The sequence below is a fragment of the Cibotium barometz genome, chromosome 3 (assembly GCF_041138505.1).
Source record: "Cibotium barometz isolate CiBa-2024 chromosome 3, ASM4113850v1, whole genome shotgun sequence".
In the NCBI taxonomy this organism is placed as follows: Eukaryota; Viridiplantae; Streptophyta; class Polypodiopsida; order Cyatheales; family Cibotiaceae; genus Cibotium; species Cibotium barometz.
Window position 1 is genome coordinate 73,951,806 of NC_141048.1, and position 27,458 is coordinate 73,979,263.

General features: G+C 42.4%; 1 protein-coding gene across 1 annotated transcript in view; it reads left to right on the forward strand.

Moving 5' to 3' along the window:
• Nucleotides 1-6,612: 6,612 nt before the first annotated feature.
• LOC147640516 (amino-acid permease BAT1-like) overlaps nucleotides 6,613-27,458 on the forward strand; it is a 92,417-nt gene continuing 71,571 nt past the window's right edge. Inside the window, exons 1-2 of the mRNA XM_086781496.1 lie at nucleotides 6,613-6,962; nucleotides 7,051-7,233. Of these exons, the coding sequence (XP_086637622.1) occupies nucleotides 6,747-6,962; nucleotides 7,051-7,233 (399 nt within the window). The 5' untranslated portion in view covers nucleotides 6,613-6,746. The remainder of the gene's footprint in view (nucleotides 6,963-7,050; nucleotides 7,234-27,458) is intronic.

The following is a 27,458-nucleotide window of genomic DNA, read 5'->3' on the forward strand; positions in this document are numbered from 1 at the left end:
GTGCTGACTTAGATAGATGCGGGTTATTCGCATAATTATTAATACGATTATATCTCGTATTAATGGATATTTTTGTTTGGATTAATTCTAAACAATATATTCATGATTTTTTACCATTGTTTAGCCATTCTTTTTGGACATGTTCCTTAATTTCTTTTGATGGCTATAATTTACGTTCAAAGCGTGTTTCACCTTTGACACTTTTCCATGATAATTTATTTTTTCACTTTTTTAAGTGTGGTTTGTGCTTAATTTCGTAAGCCTCTATCATGGGTAAGTTGATCAATTTGTTTTGGTGGATTTTTATTGGATGTTTTCCAAGTTTTATATAGACTCATCAAGTTCTACCTAGATCACTTGTGTCTAGGGGTTTTTTATTGAGTGTTTGGTACATACATGTGTTTCACTTTCTTACTTTGGAGTTTTATTTGAACAACACAATGTTCATATACTCCAGATTGATGAGTTGGCCACCAATTTTAATGCTTCTTTTGGCATGATTTATGTCCATTAGATGGTATGCATTGTTTTTTATGATCAACTATGGTTTTTATGGATTCGAGGAGCTGCTTTTATCCATGGTTTTATAAGGATCTTTTGATCTTTTGAATAATTACATGTGCTTTGAAGGTAGCATTTGCCTTTGTTTTTTGCACGTAATTTTGGAGTATATTTCTTGTACTCTTGTACATATTCCAACTCGGATACCTAGTTACTTATATATCTAGGTGAGTTATTTTTCTACCCTAACTTTATTGTGTTTTGGGTAGTTATCATTAGAAAGGCACCAATAATTCAATTTCTTTTCTAATGATATACTCAGAAGGAGTTATTCCTTGATGTAGTCTCAAGTATATAGAGACAGGTTTAGTATGTGAAAGTCTGGATAAGGCCATCTTATTCCTTTTATACAGGATTTTATTCATATTTCCTAGACGGCATACTAGGGAGTTTCAAATTGTTAAGGTATGTATGGGTGGTATCATGGTGGTATGGGACGCTAGTGATCCCTCACATATATTATCTTATGGGATAATTTGGGCTCAAGATTGTTGCTTTGCTTACATCACTTAGCATGTTGACCTCAACATTCAAAGACAATCTCATTTTCTAAAATCACTAGAAGTTATATTGTGGGCATTATCTAGATAAATTTCTTTTATCTATAGCCTACATGTTTTGATGAGAGTAATCTCGTCGGCATTTTCACTTGTTGAAATCTCTTTCTTTAGAATTCAAACAAGTTTATCTTGTTGTGTTCGGATAAGGAAATTTGGATTCTTCCTTTGTTGGCATTTCTTTCTCTAGTTCCGTACTTTAGGTGATTTATACAGTCAACCTGATTGTTTACGGATGGACATATGTAACTCATCGAGACGTTGATGACTCTCTATGTTGATATGGGTAACTCGAGACGTCGATTATTCCATATGTAGATGTGGGTATGTCGGGGCCCCGATGAATCCCTAGTTTCTGCTGTTATAATGCCATGCTTTCCTACTTTATTCCGAAAGGTTTACAACGAGGAAGTTACTTTGAATGTGAATTTCTCTTATCATCCGCAGTCTGATAGAGTGTATGAATCAGATTGTCGAGTATATGCTTCGTGCATATGTCTCTAGAAAATCATCATATTGGGAAAAATATCTTCCAATGATGGAATTTGCCTATAACAGTTTTAAATATACGGCTATTGGTTTTAGTCCGTGCATACTTATGTATGGGTATTAACCTAGGGCACCTATTGATGTCGGTCTTAAGGACATCGAGCTTGATGCATCGAGGGATTTCTTGCGTGATATGTAGGAAATGCTGACCGAAGCTCGGGATTCTATCAAGAGTGCTCATGATAGGGCACGATTTTATGCTGATAGGGGACGCTCATCTCGGTCTTTTGAACCAGGAGCGTTGGTTTATTTTAATGTTCCTAAAGATTCTCAGACTTTGTCAATGGAAAAATGATCGAATTTATCTCCTATATATTGTGGTCCATTTCGAGTTATACATCGGATTGGCACGGTTGCGTAAGAACTAAAACTACCTCCAATTGTTAGAGTTCATCCAGTCTTTCATATCAATAGATTGAAAGGGAAACTGGGAGGTGAGGATAACACAGTTACTCCTCAAGAACTCGTTGAAGTCAAAGATTTATCCTATGTTCCACATGAACCTGATAAGGTACTTGAATTCAGGGAAAGGAAACTTTATAGTTGACTAATCCTTGAGGTTAAAATTAGGTGGAAAGATAGGGAAATTGAGGATTCGACTTGGGAGTCGGTTGAGATTGTTCAGCGCAGTTCTCCTTCTTTTCATTGCAAGAGTGCACTGTTTTGAGAGAGGGGAAGTATGTTATATGTACATTATGTGTGCTATGTTATATACACATTATGTGTGCATATACTAGGAGGCTAACCCACATTAGGCTTGTGAGCATGGGAGCATGGGAACAAGCTCTAGTGGAGCATGGGTTAGGACTAACCTTAAGGGTTGAGGTTAGGGTCAGGCATCCAAGGGTCACACATGGGAAATGGAAAGTCAAGAGTCACTTGAGGGCCCTCCTATATAATAGGGGCATGGGGCACACTTAAGGGGGCTTGGAGCTTGGGGGGCTTGGAGGCTTATGCTATGGTCTGTTGTGTAGAGGTCCATATCTACTCACCTACCATTTCATACTATAGCTACATGCTATTGGATTGTGTTATACCTCTTGATGGTATGGGACATCAAGGTAGAGGTATGATGTATTTCATTTATGATTCATGTGTGCATCCCTTAGGCTCGGGGGTGGTTGGGTGGTTGAGTTTATGCCTGATTTATGCATGTTTATGCATAACAATTATCTAGAGAGATCTTAGGGTTTTAACACAACTCCATTTGAGAACATTAATAAGTGTTATGTAACGACACTATAAAAGTTATACATTATGAGATACTGGCTAGCCAAGGCTTTAGTTGGTAAGTTTTGGGCACCCAAGTATGAATAAGGGCTAGTTGTATAAAAGGCATTTTCTCATAATGGAAACACACAATCCCCCTTTGTGCTATGAGAGCTCTTGCTTTGTCTTGTGTGTGTGTGTGTGTGTGTGTGTGAGAGAGAGAGAGAGAGAGAGAGAGAGAGAGAGAGAGAGTACTCTAGTGCATGTTCCTCTTCTATGCATGTGTGTGTGGGAGAGTGAGAGGAAGACTGCCTTACATTGTGGTGTGAGCAACTCTGGGGGTGACAACGTGGAGGTGGGGATTGGAGGAGTGGAGCATCCAAAAGCGAGCTTAAAGAGCCTCAAGGGACGTGAGCTCGAAGCATTGCATGTATGATGGTGCTCATTCAAGTAGATGTTTAAGCCTATATGAGTGCCTCCATTCAAGTATCTTTGATGATGACATTATGTAAAAGTGTGTGTGTATGATGGTGCTCATTTAAGTAGATGTTTAAGCCTATATGGTACTCTAACTAGTTTAATGCTCTTACCACCAAAGATGTAACAACTTTTAATCACCATAGAAGTTAATAGAACCCTTTATGTTCAACAGTTTTGCTAGACCTTCATTAATAATGTATACTTATTGTGAATACTTCCATGGCATCATTGTAGGTGGGGCTACTCAAGTTTCTTAGATTTTCTTCCTCTAGATCCCCTCTTAAATATACTTTATTTATTAGGAGGCTTTGAATGAGTATACTTTAGCCATGCAATTAGCACGTCTTTAGTTTGCCCACTTTTTACCATAGCATATTCTATTATGAGCTTAGTAGCATCTTATTTAGTGCCAATTCATAGATTGAAAGTGTTAAAAACATCATTGCTTTGAACATCATGGGAGAAGGTTCTTTCAAAAGAGTCACAATGATGACTTGTTAGGTTTGATATACCGGTTGATTTACTAAAGAGAAGTTTTACACACGGTATTTCTCATCATCATTTTCACTTTAATGATAGCTTCTTCTTTTTGACCTTTTTTTACAATAGCAATACTCTTAAACTTCTATATAAAATAAATAATAAACTCTACAGAATGTATTTTTCCCTTTTCAACAATATCAATACTCTTAAACTTATATATAAAATCAGTAATAAAGTCCACATAATGATTATTTTATTGCCTTGAGAGACAAGTTTGGAGAGCCAAGTTTAATGAGAAAAAAACAATGTAAATGAATTAAGGCTGCTTGTTCCAAGGAAAATCCACGTGTTCACTTTAATTGATTATCATCACAACTAATCAATGAAAACCCTAAGCTAATATTTTAATTTTAGTTAACTAGCTACTAAGTGTTAGCTACCTTGCCTTACCTTCATCCACCTACACCTTGCTCTTTCCCTCTTTGCTCTTGCGTCATGCCAACCTTAACCACCCCAAGCACATATTCAACTGCCATAAAAGGAAGACATTATTCGTAGAACTTGCATTTTCTCCATCTTAATTCACTTAGTTAAATGCATTTTATTATTTTTAAGAGCACCACTATGCAACACGAATTACGAAGATATACTTTCTCCAACTTAAATAAGTGAGGTCTTTACATAAAATGTCAGCATGCAAAATTGGTTAAAGTACATGTTCATATATAAGTATAACTTTCATAAAAGAGGGTTAGGTGCCTCTGATGATCTTATTTTACCCACTTTCATAATGTGTGCCTCTGATGATCTTATTTTACCCACTTTCATAATGTGTGCCAACAAGTAAAAGGGAAGGCCATGGCCTTGTTTTAGCCTATTAATAAGGCACGACCATAATTTTGTGGCATATGTGACTTTATATGATATGTTACATTAGAATTCCATTTTTCTCTCTTTAATACTATGTCATATATATATTGTTACGCTACAAAATGTCATGGACAAATGCATGTTAATTTTTTTTTATTAGAAATCAAATATGAAAGGCTCGTTTCACTCTACGTAAATAAGTTTATTGCTCTATGATTGGAGTTTTGAATAATGGTTATTAATAGGTACATGGTTTCTTTTGTCAAGAAAATATGTATTTGATAAGAGTGTACCAATGTGGACAAAGTTTGATAAGAGTGTATGTATTTGGACAAAGTTTGTGTGTTAAATTTAAAGTTCATTGCTCCACAATTAGAGTCATGAATGATGAGTATTAATAGACACATGACCTCATTTGTTAAGAAAAAATATATTTGATGAGAGTGTATTGACATGGACAGATGTGGTGTGCTACTTTAGAATCAATTTTATCTTTTTCTACATTAAGACTAAAATAAAGGCTATAGTGACACATGTAGTGACACAAGACCTCAAATACTTTTTGAAGAATAATTCAAAACTCACATAAAAATCAAGAGCTAAACCATAGAATTGAATTCAAGTTAACAAGATTGAGTATAAATTAAAATAAAAATAAGAAATAGAATAGACATCACCTTCAACACAGTATTGGGTGTAATTTCCCTCCCAAAAAAATGTCAGCATCCTCCCAATTCTTGAGTATTTATGTCTTTATTCATGAAAATAGTCCACATGCCAAAACAGTTGCATGCTTTTGCATGGGCCTTTACAAAAATAGGAGTTGCATTTACCAAAAGCTTAGGTAAATCCTTTTTATCTAAACCACTAAAGGAAAAATACATAAGAACCCCAAGGGCTAATTCACGTGCAACAAAATTAATAGGTCCACGCCCATGTATAACAAAAGTGGATGGTCAACAATAATACAAAATATCTCGTGGGGTAAATACTATGGCTAAAATACAAAAAATGAGAACTACTCACGCCAAGTCACCGCCATCATATCCTAGCCATACCGGCTTACGAGCACAAGGCTCGTCAATCTCACCAACCTACATGTTGTCCATTCAAACACATTATACATTAGCAACACCTGCTAAAATTATACAATAACACACAAGCATTAAATCCAACACTTAGTTTCAGCTATCCCTAAATTCATATGTCCTACACATGGAATATTCGAAATCACCCAAGTGCACTCCTAGCATACGGCGGGGTCTTCACTTTTCCTTCACGGTACTTGTGGTACGCTATCGATCATTAAGGAACACTTAGGCCACGGGGTGGTCCTCCTTAGTCACGTAAAAGCGATCATTATTCAAACACGATATCTGCGTTTTACGAAATTTCCATCGGTGTGGCAGAAGGGTTTGGACGCTGTTTTCTCCCAGCCAGAACCCCATTAGGTCATATTCTGTAAGCTTTGAATCATATGTGGAATACAATTATTCTCAAAGCCTACGAACATATTGGTAATTAGGCTTCCCCAATTAACCACAAAGGGACAGACGGACAAACCATAACATGTACACTTAACTACTCTACTTCATTTAATATAAATGTATGATGCATGAACCTAAGAAGAGCTTCTCATACGAGGCTTCGCCAATTAAAAAAAATCTACCATTAGGTGCTTCTCTACCTTAGGTCAATATTTTTTATTTAAGTATATCATAAGTTTTCAATAGTTGAATTTTTAATATGCCATAGTAGTGGCTAAACCAATCACCCATTCTCCTAATCCCACCACTCCTAGCTCCCATCCTAATGCCTTCCGTGTTTATCTCAATAAATAAACCTCCACCATGAGAGAGGTCTTTCGTCTATAACCATGAAGACGAATTTTACTCTGCAGAGAATTTTACTCGAGAGACAGGAGAGTCAACCTGTTCGCCCGCAAATTCAAGATCGCCGGCCCCGCGAGTCCAACAACAATAGTCGAGTACGTGCTTCTCCTGCGTTTGACCGGGCGGCTGTTTGGCCGGTCCTGAAATGCAATTTCTGCACGCCAAACCCAAGCCCAGTCGTCCTCCATCTTCATCTTCATCTTCATCTTCATCTTCTTGCCCACTTCTCCTTGCTGCTGACCCTTGCAAGCCGGAAGTAATTATGGCCGCCAACGGCAATGACATACCGGGAAAAGTGCTGGATTCTGGCGAACGCCGGCTTATCGAGCTCGGCTACAAGCAAGAGCTCCGCAGAGAAATGGTAACTCTGCTTCACTCACAATTCTCCGCACGTTCCGATCACCTTCATGTGGAGAACTCACACCCCCCCCCCCCCCCCCATCGTGCAGACATTGTTCAAAACTCTGGCGATCAGTTTCTCCACCATGACTCTCTTCACTGGAATCACTCCGCTCTATGGCTCCAGCTTTGCGTATGCAGGGCCTGTGGGCGTAGTCTGGGGCTGGGTCATCGTCACTTTTTTCACTTGGTTCGTAGGCGTAACGATGGCGGAAATATGCTCTTCTTTTCCGGTAACATGATTTTTGCTTTGGGGTATTTAAAAGAATTCAAATAGCTTGGCTGTTTTAATGCGTTCATGAGAGTGGAGAAAGGTGGTCGGCGCACCAGTCTTATCACATACCACGATACACGAGAGCAGCGAAGAGTTTACTATGCACAAGGATACAGGAGTGTTTTTCCTGAGTCCCGAGTCCCGAGTCCCCACCCTAGCCTGACACAACGTGGAGGACAATAAAGTCAACATGCGAACAGTGAAAAAGAATGTAAAACAGTAAGACGACCTGTGCACAATGGTTGCATGCACTAACACGGGAAGGTGACACCCTCATGACATTTGCCATCAAGTGTCGCAGACCTTTGGATGTGCATAGTGGAGGAGTTCAGAGCTGCAATGTTGTGTAGGGTTCCTGTACGGGTTCACTCTCAAGTAATACAAGCAGCACTTGAATCCCCGAAAAAGAATGTAAAACAGTAAGACGACCTGTGCACAATGGTTGCATACACTAACACGGGAAGGTAACACCCTCATGACATTTGCCATCAAGTGTCGCAGACCTTTGGATGTGCATAGTGGAGGAGGGTTCCTGTACGGGTTCACTCTCAAGTAATAGAACCAGCACTTGAATCATCTACAACAAAATGTCATTCAGGCTTTGTAACGCTCCTGCTACCTTCCAGAGGATTGTCACCAACATTTTCCGGGAATACTTGAACACTTTCCTCCGGGCATTTTTGGATGACTTCTCCAACTTCACAGGTGCTCACCTTATCTGTCTTTTGGAAGCTTTCGCTGAGCACTTGTCCCAACTAGTCCCGGTTTTACTCAAATGCCGTCACGCTAAGTTGTGCCTTGATCCATTCAAGTGCCATTTTCACCCTCCTCGGGCATATCATCTCTGCAGAAGGACTAGCCCCAGATCTAGATAAGATTGTAGCCATCCTTCACCTTCCTGCACCAATCAATCCCAAGGGTTGTCAAGTCTTTGTAGGACACCGGTTATCATTGCCGTTTCATTCACATGTATGCTGATATAGCTCTCCCCATTACTCGCTTCGTCAGTCCTTCCACCCCTTTCCAGTGGTCTACTAGTGAGTTTGAAGCCTTTACTCATCCCTTGGACTCGCCCTCCTCCTGCATCTACTCGCTTTCCTTTGCCACATCTCCTTGCCTCTTCAACTAAAGACCCCTCACCCCTCACCTGCTCTTTTCCTCTCAAGCTCCCCTCTCGGCAACCTGAATGTCGACTGTTGGCTGCTTCGCCGTTGCCAACGCCGTTCCATTGTTCTGTCGATTTCCGTCCTACTTGGCGTGGTCCACTAAAAATCAATCTTGCGCCTTCTGCTGATGTGGCATCTAGTGGCGCGGTGCTCTACGCAGCCACACCCACCACTTTTGCTTATCACCTGCTTATCACTTCTGCACTGCTCCTCACCTCTTTTCTGCGCCTATCACCTCCTACTCACCTCCCTCCCACTTGCTCGCCCCCCTGCCTTGCCTACTACCTCTTGCTCGACTCCACCTATACACCCCGTCCACCCGCCTTGCTCACTCCCTGCCACACTATCTCTGTAGTTTCCATCCTGTGTATGAAGTTTAATGGTTGTTTGGATGGGTTTAACTACAAATTAGTCATTTATGTATGAGAAGTTTTAGGCGCCATGTGAGTCATGGTGCATTAGCTTAGGAGCCAAGGGGACGGAGGGTTTGACCTGCCCTTGGTGCCGTAGGGAGGACGGTTTATCTGGTTGATGATGGTTATTTTTTGTAGTTGGGTTTGCATTCTTCTCTCTCTTCACACGGTGTGAGCATTCAGTTAGGTATCTGTTTTCAATATGTGCTACTTTTTCTTGGCTTCACCGAGGACGGTGAACCCTTTAGTGGTGGGTGACTTGTAGTGGTGAACCCTCTAGTGGTGGGTGACTTGTAGCCACCATGGGTGCCCGCAGTGTTGCAGACTTGCAGTGTCACAGTGTTACGGTGTTACACAGTGGTACTCTCCAAGATGCTACAAGTGGACAGTCCAGTGGTCGGGTGAAGATTCCGAGCGCACCACTCCAAGGCATTTAAGGCATCCCACTCCAAGGAAGGAGATGTGTGCTGCTACATCTACGTGCGTTTGGCACCTTCCAAAGATAGGAGATGCTCATCAATAGTAACAGACTGCATCTTCGTGACTCTGGATTTATGAGGCATTCTACCCCGTTCAAAGGATATAGAGGTTATTTTGTAGTTCCATCTTGTCCATCCCAAAGCTACGCTGTACTACTCGGTGCTATCCCACTGAACTTGAGTTCTGTGTTCACTGTGTCATTCCATCCTAAGCAGAGTGTGTATCCCTCACTGTGACCATTGCTGAGTGTGCATGGTGCAGTGAGTGGTGTTTGTAATTGCTGGTTCGTAGTAATACAAGTGGAGTGCATTATTCTTGTGCACTATTCCTTACCTGTTTTCAGTTAATAAGGGATTAAGGAGTAATTAAGGAGAGATCAAGAGAGTTAGTCACAATCGTGACATTCCCTCCCACTTAAAATAAGACTCCGGCTAAGAAGAGATGGTTGTCTTTGAAAGAATTCCCGAAGAAGTTCTGGATATTCTTGTAAGTCTTCATCACTTTGCCAAGTACAGTTGGAATCATCAAGATCTCTCCATTTAACCGAAAATTCTGTAGTAAGTTTATGTCGTGTTTCTTTCTGTCGGACATCAAGAATTGTCTCTGGAATTAAGAGTACGTGTTCATCTTCAATTTCAGGAACATACTCCAAAATATCTAAAACTGGAAAATCACCGTCCATAAACTTCTTGAGCCAAGAAATATGGAAAGTTGGATGAATTCTACCTCAAGAAGGTGGTAACTCTAACTTATAACTGAGAGATGAGTTCTTATTAATAATACGAAAGGGTCCATAATATCTTGGGCGAAGCTTTGGGAAGACTGATTTCATCGTCTTGTATCGATGAGGGGCAATATATAATAATACCAAGTCTCCTTGAAATTCAATGTGACGAGATGCTTATTAGCTGTGCGTTGATATTGCTCTTGGACGCTGACCATCTTATCCTTAATCTGTAATAGAATATCTTGCATTTCCTGAATGAGGTGGTCTGCTAAAGCCACTTTATGTTGAAGAACAAAGTTGGCAGGAATAAGGGGAGTATGGCCATAAGCTGCTTGAAAAGGTGTCATTCCAATAGCTGAATGATAAGAATTATTATAAGCAAATTCCACCAAAGGTAAATATTCTTCCCATGAAGCTAATCGAGACTGAACATAATGACGCAGCATTTCTTCCAGAATTTGATTAATTCGTTCCGTTTGTCCATCTGTTTGTGGATGATAAGCAGAGCTAAAGAGTAAATTTGTACCAAGAGACTTGAATATCGAAGTCCAAAATGTCCTGTAAACTTTGGATCTCGATCAGAAACTATAGATTTTGGCAATCCATGAAGTTTAAAGATATACTGTATGAACAATACTGCAATATCTGAAGCCTGGGCTGCTTTCTTGCACGGAATGAAATGTGCCATTTTAGAAAATCTGTCAACCACCACAAGAATTTGTGTATTGCTTTTAGAAGAACGTGGCAATGAAGTGATAAAATCCAAATTAATACTTTTCCAGAGTTCATTGGGAACTGGAAGTGGTTGAAGAAGACTAGTTGGAACTTGTCTGCTAGCTTTCATACGTTGGCACGAGAGACATGCTGTAACAAACTTAATAACATCTTGCTTCATTTGAGGCCAATAGTATGTAGCTGTCAAAAGACGATATGTCTTGTTGATGCCTGGGTGTGCAGTATAAGTGACCTTGTGATGTTCTTTCACCAATACTCTTCGAACATGAGTATCATGAGGTACACAAATACGGTCCTGATAATATAACAAACCATCCACTATTGTATATGCTCCATAAATCTTCAAGTCGGAAGGAGTTGCATTCTGAGAATTGAGAATTCGAAATGCATTTCCAAAATCACGGTCTTTTGAATAACGGTCCTTGAAACTTCAGAAATAGCCAAGACCGAAGCTGGCGGCATACGACTGAGGGCATCCGCAACCACATTGGTAAGACCAAGAACATACTCAATTGTCATATGAAAATTGGCTAAGAATTCGACCCAACGCGCTTGCCTAGCATTCATAACTGGCTGCGTGAAGATATATTTCAAAGAATGATGATCTGTTTTCACCATTGAATCCGCACCAAGGAGATAATGTTTCCATGCACGATAGGCATGAACAATAGCCAAAAATTCCTTGTTATATACCGGGTATCTTCCTTGAATTGCAGAGTGCTTATGACTGTCAAACGCAATAGCACGTCCTTGTTGCATTAAGACGGCACCAGTGGCAATATCAGAAGCATCCGTGTAAACATCAAAGGGGAGAGTAGGATCTGGAATAGCCATGACAGTAGTTGTTGTCAAAGCTGTCTTTAAATTTCCAAAAGCTTGTGTTGCGGCTTCAGTCCATTGGAATGCAGGAGCGGACTTTAGAAGTTCTGTGAGAGGAGCAGCTATTTCGGAAAATCGATGAACCTTTGTGTGGTAGAAGTTGGCAAGTCCCAAAAAAGAACGAACATCATGGATGTTTGTGGCCAATTGACAATAACCTGTATTTTCTTTGGATTCACGGAAATACCGTCTGCTGAAACAACATGTCCAAGGTATTCCAAGGATGTCTTGAAGAATTCACTTTTGCCTGGATTAATATAAAGAGCATTGTCTCGAAGCACCTGGAAAACGATCTTAAGATGTGCCTTGTGTTCTTCCATATTACGACTGAACACCAGGATGTCGTCAAGATAAATAATGACGAACTTGTCCAAAAAAGGACGAAAAAGATCATTCATCAGACTCATAAATGTTGCAGGGACATTGGTTAACCCGAATGGCATGACCAGGTACTGGTAATGACCATATTTTGTACGAAAAGCCGTCTTATATTCATCACCTTTGCGAATGCGAATTTGATGATATCCAGACTTAAGATCAATTTTGGAGAAGACCTTTGCATGGAGCAATTGATCAAACAATTCATCAATGCGTGGAAGAGCTGTAGTAGTAGCGGTAATCACTGAAGCATGTGCAATAGCATGGTGATTAACTCCACGCTTTCCTTTGTCAGCAACTAGGGTTTTCTCCTCAGAAGTGGAGGGTTCAGCATTAGAATTGTGTCGATGGGTTGGTCTTTTGGGGCACTCAAACCAACGATGAGGTCCATTACAAATTGTGCACAATCCCGTCTTTGGTTGATCCCGTCCAGAAGGAACAGTAGAAGGACGAGGATTGCGAGATTGGTCACGTCTTTGGTCCCGTCCACGATCCGAACTGTGTGGCTGGAAGGATTGAGAACGTCGGAACCGAAAAGAGGACGATCCTTCTGATCGGCGAGGGTGTTGAGAATTATTCCATTGGGGATTAGGCCGGGAGGTAGAAGTGCCAGATGACTCTCTGCGACTATCTCGGCTCATACGAGATCCATTGGCTTTTTGAAAGTCATTAGCTCGACCGGAAGAGGCCGAATTTTGAGAATTAATGTCTGCAACGCGCTCGGCATATCGTATGGCATCGGCAAGATCGACAGGGTTATATTTCTAAACATTGGCACGCAGTGTGGGGTTAAGCCCTTCAACGAAGGCATGGAGTTTGTCCGCTGGGGACAAAGAGTCAATCTCCAGTATCAAGTTGGTGAACTGGGAGATATAAGAGGCCAAGGAACCAGTTTGGTCCTAATGGCGTAAGCGAGTACGGGCTTGGAAATCCGCATTGGTAGGTATGAACTGCTTACGGAGGACCCGCTCGAATTTTTCTCACGTTGTAACCGTTTTTCGGCGTGCTATCGTCGTTGCCACCACAATAAAGCAGTGTCTTTGAGGAGGGATACCGCAAAAATCACCTTTTTGGAATTAGAAAGGGTCATGGTTTCAAAGTATAACTGCAGTTTGTAGAGCCATTGGTCTAAGATGCGCTTATTGCGCTGACCACCATAAGAGTCAGGGGGTTTAATTTCCAATTTCTTTGTTTTACTGGCTTGTAAAAGACGATAAAGAGTTTTAAGGTTGTCGCCTTCTACCTCGGAAGGAATGACGTCTGCGTCTGCTGGTACTGGTGCTGAAACATCTGCTGCTGGTACGGAACTCGTGTAAGAGTGGCGATCCGTGTGGAGGTTCTGGATTTAAGAAGCCAAGGATGCCATAGACTCCTGGAGTTGCTGTTAGAACTGCTGTTGAAGTTGCTGCAAAGCTGGCTGCCATTCCGGATGGGTTGGTATGTCAACAGGTTCTGCCATGAGAGAAGATGTTGATGTAGAGGCTTTAGGGTGATGAGGCTCTGGGGGTTTTTGCTGTTGTTGACGCCGCTGGGCTCTAGTAAGAACCATCGGCTGGAGGGTGCGGCATCTCGAAATGCCAAGAGGAGAGGCTACGTACTGGTGAAGCGGCTATAGACCATCCAGTATAGTAAGGGTGATCCTCTGGGACTGGGCTCGCACGAGAGAGTGCTCTACTGGAGAAGAAGGTACAGGGGTAGGGGCAGCTACTGGTGTCAAGGGTGTATACTCCGGTGTAGAGGGGCGCACTGTGAATGAAGATGGATGAATGTCCTCAGAATAGGTGCAATATTCATGAAAAATGATGCTACACTCGGGGAGGATAGCGCCCAGATAAGGAAGACGCCTGAGTATAAAACAATAATGATCCAGATCCTGTGCAGAAGTATGAACACGGATCACCCACACGTCGAATTCTCTGAGGTGAGAAGTCGGTGTGGCTATTTGAATGCGGTAATGAATGGGCTGGGAAAAGGGGGGCACTCATTGGAACAGGGACTGAGATTGGTGGAGAAACACGGGTAGGAGAGGGCACTATGGACTGAGAGGGTGTATCCTGTAAATAACTGAAATCATAGGTTTCCTCTGCCATAAGCCGTTGGAGAAGAGGGTAGTGTGTGTCCACGTGATCTGAGAGGTGCTTTTGAACCCGTTAAAAGGGATATTGTCCTCGGAGGAGTGGAGAGTCTGCAAAAGAATGAAATGGTGGGTTGCTGATATGTTAATACTCCACATTATGTGAAATGTTTATACCCAAGAAAATGGAAAAATCACACCTGAAGGAGGTTGCCATAATAAATAGTGTTGCTGGAGAAGAAGCACCAAGGGTAGTAGAGTGTTGTTGGAGAAGAAGCACCAAGGGTAGTAGCCGTCAATCCACGGAAAACACCAACTACACGTGGCTGATCCAAACACAGGCGTAGACCGCAAGAGGCCAACAATGAAGAAGGTACGGGTGTTGAGATCGTGGAGGACGACGACGTTTGCATGCTGGCGCGAGGGAACCCGTATGTAGGAAGGCGGCGGCGGGTGCAGGCCGAAACTGCACGCAAGGTGACGCCGTTTCGTAGGGGCCCGTAAGGTAAGTTTATGGTTTTTTTTAATAAATGTGTCTGTACACGTGGCATTAAAGCCTTATAGTCTTGACCTTTGGTTGAGGTTATGAGGTGTGTTGGGTTTTTTTAAATAAAAAATCAACGAATCGTCATGCGCTCACCGCCGGCAGAGCCGATTGGGAATGCTTCTACAAAGGGGTACGACTGCGCTTGGGAGGGGTGCCGGTTCATGAAGGGGTGCTGCTGAAGAGGTAAGCCTCCTGATCTATCCATTCAACTTTTGTACTTGGGTATTATATGGATGTGACTCAAATGCAAGAGTTGACTTGCATTTGTGATCTACCACACACCTTCTTGCTCTTTGTGTGTCTTTCTGCACCTAACCCTAATCTGCAGGAAACCCTAATTCTGTGTGTATGAATGTGTCAGTACAACAATTGGTATCAGAGCGTGCTGTTCCGTGGCGACGGTGCGTGGCCATTCCGTCCGATTGCTGCGTTGTTGTTCCCTCCGCCACTTGTTGTCTGTTGTCGTTGTGACATTCCGTCCGGCACCAGTTGTTTTGTCCGCTGCAACGACGTTCTGTCTAGCGAACCTTTGCGCTGCCCACCTAGCCGCGAGCTGCCTCTTTCAGCCTCCCTTTCGGGCGGTGCTATTGCCTAGGAAAGCACGGCCGCCTGGCACAACGGCGATGCTCTCTCCATGTCAGGCGCAGGTGAGCGGAGCTCAGCCACACTTGATTGAAGCAATTGTAGTGCATAAAAATTGAGGGTTTTTAGTTTGGAGCATGTAATAGGGGATTACAGCAGTGATTTGTCACATATGTATACACATTGAGTGTACTTGGATAATTTGGTGCAGGTTTATACTTGCAGGCAAAAGTTTGCACATGACATTTGGTTGCCTGGCAGTGCACATTGGTGCTTGGTTTGCTTGCAGGTGTATTTTGTCTATATGACTCAAAATGCTACAGATGTCTTTGGTGTGCTCACCCAGGAGGACAAGTTGGATGGATCAAACAATTCCTTATGGAGTTTCATGATCCGTAACTTGTTAGTAGCCAAAGGGCTTTGGGGCATCGTGTGTGGTGACGACACGTCCACTTACCATACAACGAGCAACGCCTCAAAGGGGAGGTGCTCAAAGAGCTCCTGAAGTAGAACCTGCTCCCACACAAGGGCAGAAGAGATGGCACTTCAGGGATGCATAGGCCATGTCCCTGATAGCCCTTTCAACGAAAAGGTCTATTATTCCACACATTCGGTCTTGCAAGACATTGAAGCTTGCATGGGACACTTTGGAAGCAATGTATCAGATACACAACAAGGCAAGAGTTGCCTACTTGAAGAGGCAATTGGATATTCTTTCTATGGATGAGGGTGACTCCATGTTAGATCACCTCACCAACGTGAAAGATTTGCAGGAACAATTGCTTAACATTGATGAGGTTATCCCAGACAGATAGTTGGTCGCCAACACTCTAAATTCTTTACCACTCTCCTATTTGGGCTTTCATACCTCTCTCAACCTCTCTATGAGAGGAGGTGCTAATCCCGTCACTTTTGAAGAGCTAGTGGGTTTACTCTTGCGGGAAGAACAAACAAGAGCAAACCTATCTAGCAACCGTGGTGGAGACGAGGCATTTTCAGCCAAGGATAAGGGTAAAGCAAAGAGCTTTAAGCATGGGGGACACCAGTCTAGTAAGGCTGGTCATGGACAGCCCTCTTCCGGTGGTGAAAAGTCTGACAAAGGGGATGTAAACGAGTCTAAAAAGAAAGGAAAATGTCACTACTGCCATAAGCGTGGCCACTACATCAATGAATGTAGAAAGCGGATTGCAAAAGAGAAGAAGAAAGATGCGGACAATGCAGTAGCAAACTCTTTTGATGACAAAGCAGAGAAATCGGCTAATGTAATTCAAGAAGAGTATACTTTTTTGGTCACATGCACTAGTGACACACCAAGTGCTTCAAGGAATGATATGTGTTGCATTGCATCCGACAGACAGGATGTATCATGGTATTTTAATAGTGGTGCTTCGAGCCACATTACTTCATGCAAAGATGTATTTCAGCACTTGGTTTATGCTTCTAATAGCCGCATTGTATCATGTGCAGATCATATCACTTGTCCAGTAAAGGGCATTGGCAATGTCATACTTGTTGCAGCCAATGGTGCAAATATATGTATGACAAAAGTGTTGTATGTTCTAGGGATAAAGAAAAATCTGCTCTCCGTCTCAGCCATAAATGACCAAGGTATAAAGGTTGAATTTGAAGATGGGAAGTGTTTGGTGAAGAACCTATCAAAGGGTTATACAATAGTCACTTTTGGAACACAATACAATGGCTTGTATAAGTTGGAAAAATATGACAAGCGTACTATGATGCACATACAGTGAATGCCCACACTCTTGCTATGCATGATGCAGAGCTTTGGCATGCTCGTTTTGGGCATGTAAATTTTCGGAGTTTGATGCTTTTGCAAAATCATCATGATAATATGCCACCTCTTGAGTCTCCAACAAGACATGTATGTGGGGTGTATTTTGGGAAAGATGCATCGTAAACCATTCCCCAAGGATGGAGCTGTTAGAGTTGAAAATAAATTACAGGTCATACAGAGTGGTGTATGTGGTCCAATGCAGACACCATCCATAGGGGGGCATCTTTATTTTGTCACATTTATTGATGACTACTCAAGGTTTGCTACCCTTGAAAGCGAAAGCAGAGGTGTTTACATGCTTTCGACACTTTGTAGCAATGGCTGAAAATATGTGTGGATGTAAAGTCCAAACACTCCGTATAGATAGAGGTGGAGAATACATGTCAAATGCATTCAAGGATTATATGCTTCAAAAGGGCATCAAACACCAATGTACTGTGTCTTATACACCACAACAGAATGGTGTTGCTGAGAGGAAAAACAGATTTCTCATGGAAATGGCAAGATGCATGGTGAAAGCACAACAGCTGCCTCACAATTTTTGGGTGGAAGCTATAATGTGTGCAACTCATGTGTTGAATAGGTGTCAAACGAAAACTTTGAAGACCATAACACCATTTGAGGCTTGGTACAGCCGAAAGCCAAAAGTGGATTATATGCATACATTTGGGTGTTTGGCATATGCGCATGTGTCATAACAACTCAGAACAAAGCTAGATGATAAAGCAATAAAATGCATTTTTGTGGGCTACAACAACAAGAGCAAAGGATACCGTCTTTATAATCCAGCAACTCGCCGGATTTTTGTCGGCAGAGATGTGGCATTCGCTGAAAATTCAGTTCAGCCCATGTACAACTTGTATAAAAGTCATGATACAGGCATATAGGACATGTTTGATGGGCTATTACCCATTGCAATTACTGGGGCTTCCGATCAGCCAGCTCTTACCCAGAAAAATCCTCATGTAGAACACGTACAACAGCCAACAATTCAGCCCCCTTATATGGAAGAAGTTGAAGATCTTGTCAAGGAGTAGCAAACAGCCATAGACACAGTCAAGTCGGTGGCAAGATGGCTGCTGAAAACTTTGCAAGATAGCAAACTTACAGGTAGAACAAGGGCTAGTTCCAGCCATGCATTGAATATGCATCATGGGGAGTCTGCATTAGTCATGGGTGGTCTCTTTGATTCAGAAGAGCCTTCTTCTTATGAAGAAGCACATGAGAATGAGCACTGGGTGCAAGCCATGTAGGATGAAATCTCTTCTATCATGAAGAACAATATTTGGGATCCTATGGAATTGCCGAAAGGCAAGAATGTCATTGGAACAAATTGGTTGTAAAAGTCAAAAGAAAGTCTGATAGTACCATTGACAGGTACAAAGCAAGACTTGTGGCTAAAGGTATTCTCAGAAAAAGGGAATAGATTATGAGAAGACTTTTGCTCCTACTTCGAGAATGACTACAATCCGATCAGTGGTTGCATTGGCTACACATAAAGGATGGAAAGTGCATTAGTCGGACATCAAAACTGCATTCTTAAATGGGGATTTATAGGTGGAAGTATATGTAAATCAGCCCATTGGTTTTGTAGTTCCTGGCGAGGAGTAGGTTACATAAAGCATTGTACGGGTTAAAGCAAGCTCCAAGAGCTTGGTATGATAAAATACATGCTCATCTAACCAGCCAGGGTTATGTGAATAATCTAGCTGAAAAGCACATTGTATGTGAAGAAAACTGATGCTGATATTCTCATTGTTATGTTGTATTTAGATGACATGCTCATAACAGGGACTAGCAAAGAACAAATTCCAGATTTCAAGGCTGATTTGAAAGCTGAATTTGATATGTGAGATTTGGGGCCTTTACACTACTATCTGGGCATACAGTTTATGCATAGAGATGATGGCATTGTTATGCAGCAAACTAAGTACATAAAAAGTTTGCTAAGAAGGTTTCACATGGAAGAATGTAAGCCAATTTCTACTTGAGTAGAACTAGGTGTATGGCTTACTATGCATGATATTGGTGAGCCTTTTGAAGCTGGCATTCACAGGCAAGCAGTGGGATGCCTCCTTTACTTGTGTAACATGAGGCGTGACATATCTTTTGGGGTGTCTCTGTTGAGCAAATTCATGCACAGCCTAGGCACAAAGCATTAGTAGCAGTCAAACGCATTTTCTGTTATCTTCAGGGTACCCTGGATCTTGGTTTGCTCTATCCCAGGGGGGGCAGCTTGTAGCTTTATGCATACAGTGATTCAGATTGGGCTGGTGATTATGATACCAAGCAATCCACTAGTGGGAATTGTTTTTGTTAGAATTCATGCATCTCAGTGTTTTGCGGTTGTACCTAATTTAGGGTATTTTATATATTTTTCTCCTATTTATTTGTCTTGTGCCAATCGGCCAGCCCTAGAGGTAGTTGGCCAGCTCTCATACGGACTATATAAGGAGTTCTCCCATTATTCACTATTCCATCCATTCCCTTGCACAAGTTCAACATTCTCTTGCTGACCTATTGCCATTGTAAAGCTTCAAGCTAATCTAAAAGGTGATCTTGTCCACAAGCTCTCTCTACTCTCTCTCGTCTTGTTTATGCTTCCGCCTGTTCATTCTCAATCATGGTATCATTCGCTTAGGTTCAGGCTGCTTCATCTTCTGCAAATCTGCCCGCCTTCTCATCTGTGCCTTGCGTTTTCTGCCCTACCTCCTCCTGGCTGCAATTCAGTTCTAAACAGTGGCTGCGTTTTCATACACTGCTGCGTTTTCTGGTCCAGCCAGCCTTTCCCTTGCTGCCGGCGAGTTCTTGGCTGCATTTTCTCCTATAGAGGCAAGCCAGCCTGGTTTCTTGGCAGTGTTTTCTTCTACAGAGGCAAGCGTTGGAGTTTTTGGATGCAAATTTTGCTCTGGCATCAGATTTGGTGAGTTCTCTTGCATGTGGAGTTGCCAGACAAGTGGCTGTACATTTCCTTCTTCCTCCACGAGTCCCTGCCCTTCCTGTAGGAGGTTCTGGGTGGTTTCTTGGATTGTTTTGCTGCTGCCCAGCCTCCTTCTCTCTCAGGTTTGAGAGGGGGCTGATTGGTTCTGGAGCCTCGCTTCGTTGGAAAGCATTTGAGAGAAGTGTTTGAGAGCTAAGATTTGTTCTTTGTTGCTGTGGATATGGCTCCCCCCTATACGAACAAGGATGACAAGTTGAAAGGACCCAACTATGCTCATTGGAAGCTGTAGATGCGGATTTGATTCATCCACAAGGGTATTGTTCAGGGCACTGAGAGGAAGCCCGAGCGTCCTCAAAACTCTAGGAGGTGGACTCAGGATCAGGAGGATGAATTTGCTGCGGAATTACAAGACTAGAGGCGCATTCTGTGCTTGTGCGGACCATCACAGAAGAGGTCTCACCGGCAGTGCAAACTCTCACCAGTGCTCATCAGGTATGGTCTAAATTGGAGGATCTCTTTGCTCGAGATTCGTCGATGAGGGCAGTTACCTTGCAAGGGCAGCTATACGGTTTGTTATTCCCTGAAGGGAGCTCCATGCAGTCGTTTCTCATGAAGGCCAAGGTTATTCACGACCGGTTACTGGCTATGGGTGTTGCTTTTTCCTCTTCTCAGCTGGCTGCTATTATCCTCACCAAGCTTCCTTTAGACTATGATGTGATTTCTCGATCTTTGCGGTGCCAGGTCACATCCACTAAGTTGGATTTTGATGATCTTAGCTCCATACTTTTGGAGGAGTCCATTCTTGTCTCACAGGGTAAGTTGAAGGTGTCAGTCAACAGTTCTGACCAGGCACTTTCCTTAGTTCAGAGAAGAAAGGTCGGAGCCGCTGCTTCTCTTGCGGAAAAAGAGGACATATGTCCAAGGATTGTTTGTCCAAGAAGAAGGACAATCATCTCAGAGAAAGGGCAAAGACACGACACAGGATAGTATTACAGATTCTAGTACCACTTCTAAGGCTCCCAGGGCGCTTTTGGCTCAAGAGAACCTAGATGGTGTACATCTCTAGTACACATGTAATCCCCCCCCATGTGCTTCCAGCCAGAGGAGGCTTGTGGGCAAGAGAGGGAGTTGATTACAGCTCCACTTACTGGTGCACGGGGACCGTGATTCGGAGTTCCGAGCATTAGGCATCTGGCAGGACATGGTTATCTTTTGTATAACAGAGATTAGGAATTGGATCTGTTCTGAGTTCATTGTTTGAGGCTTTTGGGACGTGATGTGTTCACCGTGCACTGTTGGGGATTATGGGCGCGGTGTGATTAGCAGCTCATCATCTATTCTTGGAGTTCACTGCACACTTGTGTGGGAATTCGTGGCCAAGGAAAGTTCCTTGCTGTTCGTGGTGGCATTTTGTTTTGAGGAGAAAGGTTGGTGGGTGCTCTCTCCGAGGTGATTCTAGTATTCGTGGGGTGATGGAGGGTCCATGGTTGCATCTTCATCAGCTTATCTTCTTTCGACTCTTGCACACTATGAGCTGCAGAGGGGGTGTTAGAATTTATGCATCTCAGTGTTTTGGGGTTGTACCTATTTTAGGGTATTTTATATATTTTTCTTCTATTTATTTGTCATGTGCCAGCCAGCTAGCTCTCCCCATTATTCACTATTCCATCCATTCCCTTGTACAAGTTCAACATTACAAACAAGGCACACAAGTGGAGTGGGAGGGTTTCAGTTGCAGAAGACCCTTGACCATTTGCTAAGAAGACAGGTGCTAAAGAGAAGCATAGTTCTAGTGCCCGTAGCGAGTATGCCACAATGCTGTATCCACCTGAGCTACCAAGGCATGATAGCTTTGAAGAACTTGTAGCAAATGAGACTATGACTCATTCAAAGAGCCACCAAAGTCCTTCAACCTGTAAAGACCGCCTTCCTGTACACACCTATGGCAACAATCTGCAGGGTGCTGGTGTTAATGACCTCAAGAATTGAACTGTCAAACTACACATCATAGCCTTTCTTTGCAATCCGAAGCACTGAGAGCAGATTGCTAGAGAGCTTGGGAACATAAAGCACATCTCAGATGGTAGAAGGCTGGTAAGGAGAAGACTTAAGTCGCATGTTATCCACACAAGAGGCCTCAAGGTTGGAAGCATCGCCAATGGACACCTTCAAAGAGCTAGGCCGAATATCACGCAGAATGGACTTGTCATGAGTCATGTGAGTAGTGCACCCACTATCAACCACCCAATCCGTAAGACGTGAGGTGGCAGGAACAGGTTGAGTTCGCGGGAAGCTCCTCAATGCCGATGAAGACAATCTCCTCGGTGGAAGAGGATCTCTAGGATTGGTTGGTAGACGGAGAGGTTTGATTGGTGGGCTTCTTTGCAAAACCATCTTCTCTCTTCTTCTTGTGACAGTCAGGTTGAATGTGACCTTTGTGACCACAATAATGGCAAGTAAGATCCTTATGAGCAAGATTGTTAGCAGGTTTAGAGTCAACTTTGTTGTTGGCGGAACCCTTAGGCTAGTAAGCCACTCCCACCCAACCTTCATCGCACATCGGGTCGGCTCCCGTATTCACCTGTGCTACTTTCACTTTAGCTTTCTCTTTGGCCAGATGTATTCCATTCATTCTCAGTAGTTGCTTCCGCTCAGATAAATCTAGTATTGAAGATTTTACAGGTCATCACTATAGGCTTTCGCCTATAGTTGCATTAGTAATCCTTATTTGCATTTGCATAGCATATAGGGTTGCATTAGCATGTAGGTTATTTTAGACCCACATCTCATTCAGTCATTTATTAATTGCATTCGCAAGGCAGACAAGACCATCCTTGGTTGTATGGAAGAAGTTTGACTACTTATTTGTTGTACTAATTCTTTCTATTTGCTACTTCCCTTAGTGCTAGGCTTCATTATGGCTGAGTCTGCCCTGCATCTCCAGAGGTTTGATAGAAACTTAGTACGAAGGGCTTTGTGTGAATATATGCTCTTATGTGTGTGTGTGTGTGTGTGTAGAGTGCGTGTGAGAGGATATCTTGATACAGAGTTCTACACCCACTATTAGGCATTGATGACGTTAGTGGGGATGTCGTAGTATCTAGTCCATACTATGCATAATGGAGTTGATAGTTATATAGTCTTGTGGGTTGACTACCATGCGTATATAACATGCACGCTCCTAGAAGGTGAATTTGGGCATGTTCCTGGATTCATCTAGGTATATAATTCAACCCTATTAGCGGACATGCAGATTTCACATTGTGAAGTTTTCGTCCGAGTTGCGGCTAGTTTATATTGTGCTTATTCTTTCTATCTTTAGCGGTGCATTTGCCCTATCAACTACTTATTTGTTGTACTAATTCTTTCTATTTGCTACTTCCCTTAGTGTTAGGCTTCATTATGGCTGAGTCCGCCCTGCATCTCCGGAGGTTTGACAGAAACTCAGTACGAAGGGCTTTGTGTGAATATATGCTCTTATGTGTGTGTGTGTGTGAGAGAGAGAGAGAGCATATCTTGATACAGAGTTCTACACCCACTATTGGGCACTGATGACGTTAGTGGGGATGTCGTAGTATCTAGTCCATACTATGCATAATGGAGTTGATAGTTATATAGTCTTGTGGGTTGACAGTTATATAGTCTTGTGGGTTGACTACCATGAGTATATAACATGCACGTTCCTAAAAGGTTAATTTGGGCATGTTCCTGGATTCATCTAGGTATATATATCCATCATCAAAGGGGAAAGTGGAGTTTTGTGCATCACTTGGCAGCAGGAAGTTCTCTTCAACATCGCCATGAGTTAGCGCATGTCCCGGCAGATAAGTGGGTCTTGCGTATGGCAGCAGGAAGGGGCTTCAATATTCGCCTCAGGAGGTACGGAGTTTCATGCTTTTGAGAGATGGTCTGTGAAAGGTTTCAACAGGCCAGTCAGTAGGCCGAGTCATAGTAGACCTTAATGGTCAAGCACGCGGATGTAGAGTAGGTAAAGAGAATTTGTAAAAGCTCTTACCGCTGAATTTTCTGATTTCAGGGAGAAGAAATCAGCTTTTGATCAAATTGTCGACGATAGAAATGCTCCAAAACATTTTCAGCAAGTACATATCCAAGAGATAGCACAGTTGAAAAGGACTCCCAAAGGCTGGACAGCAATGTAGCACTCATTTGTCGGAGTTGGAGAAGCAAGAAACCATTCCAAAAAGTATGTGTGTGGACTGGTTTTGCGGAAAATTGCCTTCACTTTTCTCCTCATGAAGTAGGCGCTTATTTCCCTTGAAGGGAGGGAGAGGATAAGCCTTTCCATATGAATAATGGGTGGCTATCGAGCCACCTCAACAAGAGTCACACCTCTCCCATAAGTGGAGAGGGTGCCCAATAAGCTGTCCACACTCTTTTATTTAAAAGAGTGCTTGATGTATGAGAGTTTTGCCAGCCGCCATCCAATAAGTACCCAAACTTAGTTATAACATGCCCGCCCAGTCTTTAATGAAGTGTGGATGTCTATAAGTTGAACGGTTGTACTTTACTGAAGTGTGGACTTGCAAAACAACACAATGAGCTAAAACACAAATAAGCTCAAACAAAGAGTTTAGGACCTGTCTACATCCCACCAGCGAGGTCAGAATACAGATTCACGCACACAGTTCACAAGAGGGCGTCCCTTGCTCGGAAACTAAACACAAAGATCTTGTAGGAAATAAAACATTTTACGTGAAAAAGTGTTCCAAGCATGCAAGTATGCCATGCATAAGAATGGATTGGTCAATCTCCCTTTCATTCAGCTTGTAGGAGGTGGTCATTTCGGGCGTAAACATTATGTCCCCAGGCCAACCGGAATACTATAATTTGGATATGGGTGCGGACCAAAATCTCGATCCCCTCATATCCAACCTACTGGCCCTTGGTGTAGACATGAGTCCCCTACCATGAGGTGCTAGTCCACATGACCCTTGGCGTAGACGTAAGTACCCTGCCATGAGGTGTCATGTCCACACTATGGAACCTGTCCATAGATCCGGAAGCATAGAGAATGCCCAACTAGTGACATGCAAATCCATGATAAAATCCATGGCAATGCTTTTCCTAGCTGGTTCGGAACTGGCAAAGGTTGAAGCAAACTGGGAGTCTTTTGCCTATCAAATTACACCTTTTGACAGGTGACACATGCACATACATGTGCCTCCATGTTCTTCCGCATATCCAGCCAAAAGAAATACCGCTCAATCATGTGTGTAGTAGGTATTATGTCTCTATGACCAACATATGGAGGAATATGGCACTTATCCAAACCTTTTGTCTCATGTCAGACACCACACATAGGCAATTATCTTTCATAGATAACTCTCTTTGACCACATAGAGGCATGTGCATGACCAGCCATCAAATTGGCCCGAATAGTCGCAAAATCAGTATCCGTATGATACAAATCATGCATGGCTTTCCTAGTTTGGTCTGCAGCTTTTCTATGAGGGCAGTGATGTAGACACTGCTATTTTCATTCGTAGAGATATTACCCAGCATGGTTTATTGCAGGATGTCCCTTCACTGACATTATACACTCCTCAGATAGAGGATTGACATCAGTTGGGAGATTGTTGCTAGTATTACAGCATGGCAGATCTCGAGAGCTAGGTGCACAGAGGCTATTGAGGGTGTCCAGACTTTGAGTCTCAGTGCATTAGCACTATATGGGGCGATATCATCCATACTCTCATGGCTACTTGGGCTCGTATTCAAGGGTCCTCTCGTTCCGCATAGGCAAAGCGCGTTGTATTTATGCGGGAGTGGGACCATGGCATTTTCTTTTTCTCTATTCCCACATGTCTTTCATGGCACCATGATGCTCATCAGTGGTCGAGATCACCTTACATATTGGGGTGATTCTGGCTTATAGCCGTGATTGTTGTATGCCTTTTTTCATGCTTAATAGAAGTCTCTGTCCTAAAAAAAAAAATAATCACTCATGGCTGACAAGTCCCCATGAGAGACAACCAAGATAGCTATCACATATGGTTTTCGTGACAGTGCACTTGTAAAACACTACATTCTTCTTTCTTGGGGTGTGCAAGATTTGAAAATGAAACATAGAGAGGAAATTGGCCATCCTCATATGCTTCTCTGAAAGCTTGGTTTGCGTCACAAAATACCGCAAACTTTGGTGATCGGTCTTGATTGTAAATTCAGCTCCTAATAAGTAGTGTTTCCATACTGTAAGAGCATAAATTACAACCAATAACTCTTTCTCATAGATGCCAAGAAAAGCTCTGTGCATCATGCAATTTTCTGCTCTCATATGCAACGGCATGTCCTTCTTGATTTAGGATAGATCCTATGCAACTGCCACATGCATTAGATTTAACATTGAATGGCTTTTGTAAATAAAAAATCACTACAACTGGTCCCGATGTAATGGCACTCTTGAGCTTAAGAAAAGCATCAATTTCAGATTTTGACCGTTTGAACATAGCACTTTTCATGGTAAGTTCATGCAATGGTGAGGCAATCATTGCAAAATGAGATATGAACCTTTTGTAATATGAGTATAAACCAAGGAATCTACGAACTTCATGTATGTATTTAATTTAGATTTCGGGCAGCCTTAACAACACATTTTCGCCTCCTTTCCATGGTCAAGAGAGAGCTCGTTGAGTAGCTCTTGAAGAGGGGTGTCCATGGCTTCAATATTGGTGGAGAAAGAGAAGTATTGTGTGTAGTAGAGAGCGCAACCTCAAGGTTTCCATGAAAGCTTCAAAGGGGGAAAAGGAGAGAAGAAGGACACTCACTTTTTTATGAAAACAACCCTTAAAGTGGAAAAAACGTTCTTTTCTCCAAAAATTTGCTCAAACCATAGTATAACACTCCTTTTCTCCCCAATTTGAATTTGACACTATATCTAGCAGGATTATACTCAATCTTGGCTAAAATCCAAGAAAATAGTATAACATTTTTTCAAGAAAGTCAAGAAAACCAGAAAATGTGTGCATAGATTCAAGAGTTTGTGGAAAAACATGTAAAATCACTCTCCTATGCCTTGATCATATCAAAGCTTTGATACCAAATGTAATAGAGAATCACTTGTGCACAAATATTAAAGGTGAGATTAGGAAAAATAGAGCAATCACCTTGAAGCTTGCATAGAATCAAGGTAGAAATCCATGATGCCTAAGTGGTTTAGCCTCTCACCATGAGCATGGAAATAGCCTTCTGTAAGCCAAATGTGTGTAAGCCAAAGGCTCCAAGATTGTCCAAAAGTAACATGTCCTTAAGAGATACCAAAGGTGGCCCATGAGCCCATGAGCCCTTTTATGCTACTTGAGCCCATGACCATAGTCCCTAGACCTAACTAATAGTTGCTTCTTCATTACACGCTCAGATGCTCAGCTCAGTAGCCATGGTACAAGGATGAGGTGAGAAGAAACAAGGGGTTGCAGGTTTCCAAGAAGGGATCTAACTGTAAGCCCAAGA